Raw genomic sequence first — 12,898 nt, 5'->3', positions numbered from 1 at the left:
TAATTTTAAAGTACTTGGGACTTTTCCAGATGTCTGTCTTTTATTGATTTCTAGTTGTATTTTGTTATGGTCAGATAGTATGCTTTGTATGATTTCATTTCTTTTAAATATGTTATAGTTTGTTTCTGGCCCGAAATATGGTCCTTCTTGGTCAGTGTTCATGTGCACTTGAAAAGAATGTATATTTTCCTGTTTTTGAGTAGAATATTGTATAAATATCAGTTAGGTCAAGTTAGTTGACAGTGTCGTTCTGGTCTTCTCCATCTTTATTAATTTTCTCTTTACTTTCTCTGTCAATAACTAGTGGAGGAGTGTTGAAGGCTTACATACCTTCTTGCAATTTTTGGAGCTATTATTCCACTGTATTCTAGCTTCCATTGTTGCTAATGAATTTTGTTGCCATTCTCATGTTTTTTTCTTTTGAAGTAATTGGTCCTTTTTCCCTGTCTGGTTTTAAAATCTTCTGTTTGCTATTGGCATTCTCTAGTTTTCAGTACAATGTAAAATGAAATCCTTTCATAAACTTCTTTGTATACATTGTGCTTCTTGTGTCAGTTTATTTTTTTAAAAATTAGCTTTTGCGAGTTTGCAGCCTTTTTCTTTTCAAATATTATTGCCTTTTCTCACTTCTCTGTAATCTCTCTTTCTGGCTAGGAGTTAGTCTTTGTTTATTATTTGCTATAGCTGTGTGTCAGAATCTAAAATCTCCTCTAGTGTCCTTGTTTTTATCTCCTCTGTTATATTTGGGTTTTCCTGCAGTTCTTTTAGCTGCAGTCCTCTCTTGTTGTACAGGAGCTCTACTGATGTGGTGGTAAGGTGTGGAAGGAGAGGAAGAGTCCTATAGTTCAATGATTAGGTCTCAGTCTTTTAATGAGCCTGAGTTTGGTATTGCCTTCCCCCCCCTCAGGCTAGAGGGGGCTGGAGTATGGGGTTATTTCTCTTACCCTAGCTTGGTTAGGCTTTGGTAAAACCCTACTTGCTTTTATTCTGGTAAAATAGTTTCCCTTGTGGGCAGGACTTGTTAAGGAGGACGTTACTTTTCTCCTCCCCTGCCGGAAACATGAGGGGATTTTTCTCCAGTCCTGACTTTTACCTCCAGGAAAGTGTGGCGGCTCCGAAGACTGAGTCCTCTCAAGTTTTTAACTCTCAAGCTAACCTCTGAACCTCCAGCAATTTGTCAATTATGATTCAAAGTGTTCTAACCAATAATAGTTCCAGTTCTGGGCTTCTGCATCTGGGCTTCTCTTCACAGTAGGCTGTAATTCTCTGTGTCTGCCTGTTTGTGTTCAGGGCATCAGTTTGCCCTATGACCTCAGTTGTTAGGGCAAGAGTGACAACTTCCAAGCTCTTTACATGTTGGACTAGAAATGGAAGTCTTATGCTCTCTTTCTACAGCTCTGATTTAATGTATATTAAGATTTCTTATTTTAACTCCGTTATCTTTTACTGTCTCATGTTTTACATCTTTTTGACACTCAGTGATGCATTTTGGGTAATCTCTTTTAATTTATTTTTTCTGTTCACTAACTTCATTTTCAACTGTTCTAATCTACTGCCTAACTCATTCATCATGGTTTTTTTTCCTAGTACTTTATTGAGTTACAGTTACATACACTAAGATACTCAAATACTGAAGTATGCAGCTTGACTAACTTTGACAAAAGCATGCATATGTAACCACTGCCTGGTTCAAGATATTGAGCACTTCTGTTACCCCAGGAAGTTTCCTTTTCCTACTATCAAGTCAATTGGAAACTGCCAACCAGATTTTCACCATAGTTATACCATTCTACACTTCCACCAACAATTTATGAGAGTTCCCAGTACTCTACATTTTTTCTAACACTTTGTTGCTCAATAGTTTTTAATTTTAGCCGTTCTGGTGGGTGTGCGTTACATTGAAGATTTTTGTCTGTTTAATAGTTAGAACCTTCATTTCTGGAAGTTCCATGGTTTTTGTTTTTTTAAATCTATTTGCTAGACTTGTTGCGTGCTTGTCGTCTTTATTTCTTAAGGGAATATATAGACTGTTAACAATAGCTTATTTTTTGATAGTTGATAAGTCTGTACTCCTAGTTCTCAGATATCCCTGATCACTATCATAAAAAAATTCTTATTTTCCTCTCACATTGCACTAACTCATCTTTGTGTAATAGATTTTCTTTTCATTTGAAATATCCTCCTTCCCTCCTTATGTAATATAAATATTCTAATTAGGAAGACCCTCCCTCTTTTTTATGCTATCACTCATTCTTTCTCATACAAGGCCTTTTGTCCCTCAATTAGAATATTGTCTTCAAAGATAAATATAGAACCTATAAGGGTTACTTCAAGGTGCTGAGTTGTGGTATTACTTTAGAAGCGACCAAGATTAATTTATGTATGTTGATGTATATATGTGATTTTGACAAACGTAAATTATAGGTATACAGTATAACTCTTTTAAAGTTTTTCTTATGACTATCTTAACAAAGAGAGTATTTCTTTAAATTTATGTAATTTCTTTAAACTTATATAACAGATTAAATACAGTAAAATTCAATTTAGAAAATTAGTATTTTTTATTGTGTACATTTGTCTGGTCTTGCAGTTCTAAGTCTTACAGATTTTATTTTTATCTTCTGTTTTAGGCAATCCTTTATCACAGGATATTCTCAATTTATACCAGGACCCAGATGGAACCCGAAAGCTACTGAACTTCATGCTTGACAATCTTGCAGGTAACTATTATTGACAAAGTAGTGAACTCTACAGATATTACTGCTAGCTCATATGTCACATGTTGCTTAAGAGGATCTGACTTATTTTTTATAACTGCTTATAAGTTTGGATTTCTGCCATTAGTATATCCCATGGTAGTGGGACATTGTTCTTTTCATATACTGAGTGCTTTTTATTTACCAAGCAATACGTTAGGAGCTGTAGTTACATTATCTTGTTTAATCTTTCTAAGAACCTACGAGGTAGGAATTTTTACTGGCATTGTATAAATGCAAATTCTGAGATTCAGAGAATAAAGTAATTTACCCAAGTTACACAGCTGATTAATGCCAGAGCTGTGAACCCAAGATTTTCTTACTCTTAATCACAAAGATACATAGTTAGCAATTGTTTGAATTTGATGCAGATTATGTGGAACCCACACATTGTACACATTTTAATTAAGAACACCGGATTTATCTGACTAAAATAGTTGTATTCCAAATGAAAATTTTTTTATATAAGAAAGCTATTAAGTATTTGACTTAAAACATTTTTTTTTGTTTAAGCACTTAAAATAAAGGTTCAAGTGTGGAGATGCTACTACATTCAGATATTTTTCTTAGAAGAATGTCTTTCTAATATACAGAACCCTGAAACAGAGCTAGAGAAGTCTAGATTCCAGCATAGAAGCCATCATCATAATATTTTGGTTATATACTCTTTAATTCTCTCCATCATAGAAGACACCTACATACAAAATTTAAAAAAAATAGTAAGATTTACAATAAGGTAAAACCAAAGTAATATTATCTAAAAAATTTTTATCTAAAAAAGACTAAAATTGATTGATAGGAGAGAGAGAAACTTATTAGAGAGGTTCTTTTAGTAACAAATTAAGAATATGTGGCAGTTTAAGCTGTATATGTAATGTGTGTATACTATTTCCTTCTTGCTTTAAAATTAAATCTCTCTCTTGTCTGTATAGATGTAGTCAGTTGACCCAGACGTATGTCATGTGTGTGTGGTGTGTATATCTGTGTAATTTTTAAGGAGTTCTTCATATGTTTTAGATATAAGCCATTTGTTGGTATGTATGTTGCCAATACCTTCTCCCATGCTGTTTGCTTTTTCACTCTCTCAATTTGTTTTTTGATGAACAGAAAAATTTTAATATAATTGAATTTATTGTTCTTTTCTATCATGGAACTGCTTTTGTGTCCTTTCAGAATTTCCCTCTACCTCAAGCTCATGAATGTATTCTCCTATGTTATTATCTAAAAAGTCCATTTTTTACTTGTAACATTAAGAGCTATAATCTTCCTGGAATTGAAGTTTGTGTAACAGAGGAGTCAATTTTCATAACTTTTCATATGTGTATTAAATTGATCCTGAGCCATTTATTGAAAAGACTGTCCTTTCATTACTGATTTTTAGTACCATCTTTGTCATAAATCATTAATGTATATATGGGTCTGTTTCTGGATTCTGTATTGTCTAGTCTCTTCCACTAGTCTTTATAGCAATATAGCAGTCTTTAATTATGGTAGCTTTATAAAAGGTCTTAAGAGTCAGTAGAGTATGTCTCCTTCCTTGATTTGATTTGAAAGTCTTGGCTAGTTTTGGCCCCCATACTTCTTTTACCTTGTGTTTTCATTAAAATTGTTAGAATCAGCTTTTCAAATTTCTCCCTTACCCAAAATGTAGGGAATATATTGAATCTGTAGATTGCTTTGGGAAAAACTGACGAACACTGGGTCTTCTAATCTAACAATGTATAATATTCTTTAATTTATTGTGCCTTCTCTAATTTATCTCAATGTTGAGTTTTAGGTTTCTGTAGTGGTCTTACATGTCTTTTTTTATTACATTTGTTCTAGGTATTGATTTTTCTTGATGCTCTTAGAGTCTTTTTGAAATGTTAATGGTTATTGCTGATTTATGAAATACAGTTGAGTTTTGTATATTTATTGATATTCAGCCACCTTGCTAAATACTTGCTAAATGCCTTTGGTAAATACATATTCAGCACTTTGCTAAACTCTTTTTAATCCTAATGCATTTTTTATTTCAATTTATATGTTCATATCATCTGTAAATAATAACACTTTTATTACTCTCTTTCTAATTTTTGTATCTTTTATTGCTTTTTCTTGCCTTATTGCAGTTGCTAAGACAGCCAGTAAAATGCTAACTAAAAATGGTGATAATGGACATCTTTGTCAAATTTCATAATTTATTAGCTTTTAATAATTTATGATTAAGTATGATGTTTTGTGTAGTTTTTGTATAGATAACTTTTATCAGATTAAGGAAGTTTTCTTCTATTCTTAGTTTGCTAGGAGAGTTTTTATTTTTTAATATGAATAAATGTTGAATTTTATCAAATGTCTTTCCTCTATTGAGATGAATATATAATTTTGTCCTTTATTCTGTTAATTTGGTAAATGTACCAGTTGTTTTTCATATTATACCACCTTTGTATTCCTGGAATAAACCCAAGTAGCTTGTAATATATTATTATCCTTTTTATATATCCTTGTATCCAGTTTGTTAATATTTTACTCAGGATTTTTTTGCATGTGTGTTTGAGTGAGATTGGCCAGTAATTTTACCTTTCCTTAATATCCCTGTCAAGTTTTGATATAAAGGTTAAACTGGCCTCATAAAATTTATTGGGAAGTAGTTTTTCATTTTATATCATTTAAGAGTTTATTTAAGCTTGATATCCCTTCTTTCTTAATGTTTGGTAGAATACATCTGAACCTGGGGTTTCTTTTTAGGAAGTTTTCAATTATTGATTTAATTTCTTTAATGACTATAGTACTGTTCTGATTTTCCATTTCTCTTTTTATCAGTTTCTGAAAGTTGTGTTCTTTGGTATTTTGCCCCTTTTATCTAAATCTTCAAGTTTTTTGACACGAAGTTATTCAGAATATCTTTTTATGATGTTTTAATGTCCATTTAATGTATAATGTCTCTTTTCCATTCCAGATATTAGTTATTTATTTTTCCTTTATTTACTTCATGCATAGTCTTGCCCACAGATTTATCAGTATTTTCTTTGAAGAAAAGAACCAATTTTTAGCTTTGTTGTCCTCTATTATATATATAGATATATTTTTGATATCAGTAATTTATCTTTATTTCTTCGGATTTCATTTGCTGTTCTTTTTCTACCTTCTTAACATTTAAATCATTAAGTCTTAGACTTTCTTTTTTTTTTTCCCAAAGCCTTCATTTATAAATCTCTCTCTAAACAGGGGTTTTAGCTGCATCCCACAAGTTTTAATTTGTATTATTTTCCATTATCTTCAGGTCAGCGTATTTTCTAATAGCTCTTATCATTTCTTCTTTGACTAATGAGTCATTTAGAAGTTTTTTTCTTTATTTCTAGGGGAGTTGTAGTTTTCTTTGTCATTGATTCCTAGCTTTTGAATTCCATTGTGGCCAGCGAATGTACTCTGATTGATTTAAATTTTTAAAATGTGTTATTTATTACCTCGTACAAGGTTAATTTTCTTAAATGTTAAGTATGCGTTTAAAAAGAATGTGCATTCTGTAGTTACTTGGTGCTGCAGTCTATATATGTTAAAGTTAATTAGTTATTTGAATGTGTTGTATATACTTAGTGATTACTTTGTTTTTATTCATTACTGATAGAGCTATGTTAAAATCTCCCACTTTGATTGTAGATGTTTATTTCTTCTTGTAGCTCTTGTAGCCTTTTTCTTTCTTTCTTTTTTTTTTTTGTGAGGAAGATCAGCCCTGAGCTAATATCCACACCAATCCTCTTATTTTGCTGAGGAAGACTGGCCCTGGGCTAACATCTGTGCCCATCTTCCTCCACTTTATGTGGGATGCCACCACAGCATGGCCTGACAAGCGGTGCATCAGTGTGCGCCCAGGATCCGAACCCAGGCCGCCAGCAGAGGAGTGCGTGCACTTAACCGCTACGCCACGGGGCCGGCTGCTCTTATAGCCTTTTAATTGTATATTTTGAATGTCTGTTTTCATGGGTTCCATCATTCTGGTTATTTGAAGCTTTTATCGTTATGTTCTTATTACTTTGATATTAATATAGTTACATGAAAAATTATAGCTATATGAGTTCTCTTCTGGTTAGAATTTGCACTGTGTATCTTTTTGTGTTCTTTTGTGTTTAACTTTTCTGTTTCTCTATATCTTAGTATTTCCTTCTCTCTGCTTGCTTTGGTTTTATTTTGTTCTTTTTCTTGTTTGAAGTAAAAACTGAGGTTGTCGATTTGAGATCTTTCCTCTTTTTTGATGTAAGCATGTAGCATTATAAATCTCCCTTTCAGAACTACTTGAGCAGCATCCCTCAAATTTTGGTGTGTTGTATTTTCATTGTTTAATGTATTTTTTAAAATTTCCTTTCAGACTTCCTCTTTGACTCATGGATTATTTAGAAATGTGTTGTTTAATTTCCTATTGTATTTCTGTTATTCTTGTTTGATTCCAGTCTGGGACCAGTTAGAAAACCTATTCTGTATTATTTCAGTTTCTTCAAATTTGTTTGTTTTATTGTCTGTCTTGGTGAGTGTTCCATGGGTGCTTGAAAAAGTGTATATGCCATAGTTGTTGGGTGGAGTGTTCTATAAATGTAAATTAGATCATTTTTGTTGTTGGTGGTGTTCAGTTCTTCTATGTCGTTTGTAATTTTCTATCTAGTAGTCCTATCAAATGCTGACATTTTAGGGTTGAAATCCCCAACCATAATTGTGGATTTGTCTATTTCTCTTTTCAGCTCTGTTAGTTTTTGCTTCATGTATTTTGAGGCTGTGTTGTTTGGTGTATACATATTTAGGATTGCTACATCTTCTTGGTTTGATTGATCCTTTTATCATCATGTAATGACTTTGTTTCTAGTATTTTCTTTGCTGTTAAGTCTGCTTTATCTGATATTAATATAACCACTCTGCTTTTTTGGTTTAATGTTAGCATCGTATATCTTTTTTCATTCTCTTACTTTCAGCTTTACTATGTTGTATTTGAAGTGAGTTTCTTGTAGACAGCATACAGTTGTCATGTATCATGTTTTTTATCTACTCTACCAAGATTCCACTGTTTTAATTTGTGTATTTAGACTATACATTTAAAGTAATTATTGATATATAGAACTTAAGTCTGCCATTTTATTACCTGTTTTCTGTTTGTTTTCTCTGTTTCTCCTTTATTTTCTTGGTTACCTGGGGGTTACTTAAACATTTTTTAAGATTCCATCTTGTTTTATTTATGCTGTTTTTGAGTATATTACCTTCTATAGATTTCTTAGTGGTTGTTTTGTCACTTCAAGTGAATTATTGATGCCTACTTCCATTTATGTCCCTTCACCCTCTCTACTTTTAAAATATAATTCTATAGTATTTCCTCTACTTCCATTGAGGACCACACAGATCTTGTTAAAATTTTTGCTTCAGCCATCAGATATGATTTAAGCAGCTCATTGGGGAAAGATAATCTATTATTTACTGCTAATTTTACTTATTCCTTGTTCTTTCCTTTTTGTTCCAGTTCTTCTGTTATCATTTCCTTTCTGTTTAGAGAGCTTCCTTTAGCCCTTCTTTAAGGGCGGGTCTGCTAGCAACAAAGTCTTTTAGTTTTCCTTTAATAACGTTTTCATTTCCCTTGATTTCTGATGGATAGTTTTGCTGGATACAGAATTTGCAATTAGCAGTTCTTTTATTTCAGCACTTAAAAAATATTGTGCTACTTCCTCTGGCTGTCATGGTTTCAGAACAGAAACCCTTTGTTCCCATATGGGTAATGGGTCACTTCTCCCAGATGATTTTGAGATTCTTTGTCTTTAGTTTTCAGCAGTTTAATTATGATGTGTCTTGGTGTGTATTTCTTTGGGCTTATTCTACTTGAAGTTTACTCACCTTCTTGAATTTGTTGGTTTATGTCATTTACTAAATTTGGGAATTTTTAGTCATTATCTGTTAGAATACTTTTTACACCCACATCCTTTCTCTTTTCCTTCTTGACTCTGATTGTATGAGTCTTAGAGTTTTTATTATATAGTCCCACAGGTCTCTCAAGCTTTGTTCATTTTTTTTCAGTTTATTTTCTTTTTATTGTTTGTATTGAATGAATTCTGTTGATTTGTTCTCATAGTCACTCATTTTATCTTTTGTTATCTTTACTCTATTATTGTGCCCTTCCAGTAAGCTTTGTTATTTTGGCTATTGTATTTTTTGGTAATTTCTGTTTGGTCCTTTTTTAAAAATATAACCTTTTTTTGCATGAGTTTTCTATTTTTTCATTTGTTTCAAGAGGATTTGTAATTACTTTATGATTACAAATTACTTTATGCTTTTAGAGCAGCTTTATGATGACTGCTCTAAAGATCTCTGTCAGATAATTTCAACATCTGAATCATCTCTATGCTGATGTCTCTTGATAGTCTTTTCTCACTTAAGTTGTGATTTTCATGGTCTTTGGTATGACCAGTAATTTTCACTTGTACCCTGGATATTTTGAATATTATATTAGGAGATTTTTTATTCTTTTTAAATCTTAGTTTTAGCAGGCAATTGCCTAGTTTAGGTTTAGCATGTTGGGTTCTGTCAGCCCTTCCAAGGCTTACCTGATACCTCCTCTGTGGGCAGTCCAGGCTCAGTGCTGCTGGCCACTGTGAGGTGTGGGATGCGTTGGCTCTCTTGGGCTCTGCTGAAGAGGTTGCCATCAGCAACATTGATTCATCGCTGCCGCTGAGTGTGAGTTTCCCACCTAGTCCCCACTGGGCCTCCTCCTTTTCCACTCCATTGGCCAGAGAAATCAGGCTTTTCTTGGTTTCTGTTTTTTTCCCCTGTCTATTCCTAGTGGCTCCAGGGCTGGTTGCAGGGCTGTCAAGCACCTAGTGTGGCATGTATGGGAGATAAAAATGGGAGAATTATTGTTTTATTACATTTTAGGTATGATGCTGTGAGATTATTAAGATGTTAACTGCTGTTTCTTCTTTTCTATTCATAAAGGGGAGAGATTTATCTTTGGTTTTGATTCAAATTCTAGTACTGTGTCTAGGACTGTACATATTTATCTATTAAACAGTATTTTTTTTAACTTTTTAAAAATTTTAATGAGGTCATATTGGCTTATAACTGTGTAAATTTAAGGTGTACATTGTTATATTTCAGTTTCTGTATAGACTACCACCAATAGTCTAGTTTTTATCCGTCACCATAGTATGTGCGTGCCCCTGTGTCCCTTTTGCCCTCCCACCCCTTTTTCCTCTGGTAACCATTAATCTGTTCTCCTTATTTATGTGTTTATCTTCCACATATGCGTTAAATCATACGATATTTGTCTTTCTCTGTCTCACTTATTTCGCTTAGCATAATACCCTCAAGATCCATCCATGTTGCCGTAAATGGCACGATTTTGTCTTTTCTTTTATGGCTGAGTAGTATTCCATTGTGTATACATACCACATTTTTTTTACCCATTCATGCATTGATGGACACTTGGGTTGCTTCCACGTGTCGGCTATTGTGAATAATGCTGTGATGGACATAGGGATGCATAAATCTTTTTGAATTGTTGATTTCATGTTCTTTGGATAAATATCCAGTAGTGGAATAGCAGGATCATATGGTATTTCTGTTTTTAATTGTTGGGGAAATCTCCATACTGTTTTCCATAGTGGCTGCACCAGTTTGCCTTACCACCAGCACTGTATGAGCGTTCCTTTTTCTCCACATTTTCTCCAAGACTTGTTATTTCTTGTCTTGTTAATTATAGCTGTTCCGATGGGTGTGAGGTGAAACCTCATTGTAGTTTTGATTTGCATTTCCCTAATAATTAGCGATATTGAACATCTTTTCATGTGCCTGTTGGCCATCTGTATATCTTCTTTGGAAAAATGTCTGTTCAGATCCTCTGCCTATTTTTTGATCTGGTTGTTCATTTTTTTGTTGTTGAGTTGTGTGAGTTCTTTATATATTTTTGAAATTAACCCCTTGTCATCTATATGATTTACAAATATTTTCTCCCAGTTGGTGTGTTGTCATCGTTGTGTCGATCCTTTCCTTTGCCATGCAGAAGCTTTTTAGTCTGATGTAGTCCTATTTGTTTATTATTTTTTTGTTTCCCTTGCCTGAGTAGACATGGTATTTGAAAAGATACCGCTAAGACTGTCCAAGAGTGTACTGCCTATATTTTCTTCTAAGAGTTTTATGGTTTCAGATGTTACATTCAAGTCTTTAATCCATTTTGAGTTAATTTTTGTGTATAGTGTAAGATAATGGTCTACTTTCATTCTCTTGCATGTGGCTATCCAGTTTTCCCAGCACCACTTATTGACGAGACTTTCCTTTCTCCATTGTATGTTCTTGACTCCTTTGCAAAAGATTAGCCATCCATAGATGTGTTGTTTTATTTTATTTGATGGTAGCCCATATAACTGTCTATTTTTGTCCTTTGTTGTATCATTGGCATTGCAGTTTCATCTTTAAAGCAATTGATTTTAAGTGTATGTTACACATGAATATATATTCTTCTTGTAAAAAATGTTAAAATTCCTAAGACTAGAATTTTCTTTGACCACTTCCTTTAATTTCAGTCCCTTACATGTAAGTATACGCACCTGTAAGTTGAGTGTGTATCCTTGTAGATATTTTTAGACATTTACATACAAAAATAATACCAGCAGAAATTTTATGGTATTTCTTTTCATGTGTGTTTTTAAAATTTTTTCTAATAAAATGTCATATTTTATCATTACATATTTTTCTACTTTTGTTCAGTATTTCTTGTTTTTCTTTCCAATTTAGCACCCATGTATCTATCCTTTTTCTTTTAAACTGTAGCATAGACTTCTGTAAAATAGATATTAGGCATTTACCATTGTTTTTGCTATTATGAACAATGGTGTAATGAATATCTATTTGAATGCTGCTTTAAGCAGATAGGGCTGATTCCAGGAAATACGGTTGCTGGGTCACAGGGACATGGATGTTTTAAAATTTAAAATATGATCCAATTTGTCCTCCCAGAGAGCTGTACCAATTTATATTCCCACCAGCTGTACATGCAAGTATCTGTTTCTTTACTGACCCTGGATATTAGTAAACTTAAATTTTTTTTGTCAACAGAATTTTTTTGTCAACCTGGATAAAAACATACTATCTCAGCTTTTTATTTTTCCTGGTTACTGGTGAGAAAGAGTGTGTTTCCTCTGTTGTTGGCTCTTTGGGTATTGTTGGTGCATACTATGCATTTTACTTATACCTGATATATTGTTATTTATTAGTTAAAATATATTAGTTAATATTTGGCAAGCACCAAAATGTTGACATCACCATACTTGTTTTATTTTGAGAATTTTCTTGATTTCTGAATTTTTAACCATATGCTAAAAAGGATCCCTACAGCTAGAAAGTTCCTTGTTTATTCTTCATTGTATTTGTATGTTGAGCTTTCTGTTTTTGAGATAGTTGCCATGATTCAGGCATGGCACTCCTAGAAAGTATGATTATATTTCAGGATTCAGTATGTTGAAGCAGCTGTATGATTTGTTTGTCATCTTATGATAACCTTCATTTCTGTCCTGGCTACATATGGAATATGCAAAATAATGTTCATTCCACTTTGTGAAAAACATGGAAGCTAAAACCAGGCATCCTTTAGGTAGACTTCTGGAATGCCAGGGAGTAAAGTGACAGTTTTTAAGATCTTGGATACTTTGGTTAAAATTTCTGTGGCTGGATGACGATGAAGTGTTTCTGTTTTAAAGCAATGTATTTCTCAGCCACTATGCTGAGCAAATCTGCAAACTTGAATCAAATTGTCCTGTAATTGCAAATGCTTTTAAAGAGAAGAAGAAAAAGGGGTAGTTAAATCTTAACTTAGTGAATTTTCTTTCATTGGATACTTGGGTAGCATTTAGTTCCATGGTATTGATAATTATATCTGAGCAATTAATGTTTAACCAGTGCCTTCCTTTTTCCTGTACAATGTAGTTCTAATCTCTTGCTTTGCATGGGCATTATAAAAGGGAGAAAGATTAAAATTAGGAAATGGAAGCCCCATTAGAAAATTCATTAATTTTTATTATACATTCATATGTGTTTTTTCTGTTTTAAAGATATTTGAGTGTTTTAGTTCATCGGTATGTTGGAACTTCACATAGCTTTGATTTCCTAGCAGGGAACAAGGCTGAGTCAACCCAATTTAC

General features: G+C 32.9%; 1 protein-coding gene across 4 annotated transcripts in view; it reads left to right on the top strand.

Moving 5' to 3' along the window:
* Window positions 1–12,898, top strand: part of CNOT6L (CCR4-NOT transcription complex subunit 6 like) — a 100,478-nt gene that overhangs the window by 61,261 nt on the left and 26,319 nt on the right. For all 4 annotated transcript variants that reach the window (XM_058547323.1, XM_058547326.1, XM_058547325.1 and 1 more), the window contains one exon: window positions 2,631–2,720. In XM_058547323.1, the coding sequence (XP_058403306.1) occupies window positions 2,631–2,720 (90 nt within the window). The remainder of the gene's footprint in view (window positions 1–2,630; window positions 2,721–12,898) is intronic.

The sequence above is a fragment of the Diceros bicornis genome, chromosome 8 (assembly GCF_020826845.1).
Source record: "Diceros bicornis minor isolate mBicDic1 chromosome 8, mDicBic1.mat.cur, whole genome shotgun sequence".
NCBI classification, from domain to species: Eukaryota; Metazoa; Chordata; class Mammalia; order Perissodactyla; family Rhinocerotidae; genus Diceros; species Diceros bicornis.
The sequence above is the reverse complement of the archived record's forward strand: the minus strand, read 5'-3'. Positions and strand labels throughout refer to the sequence as shown.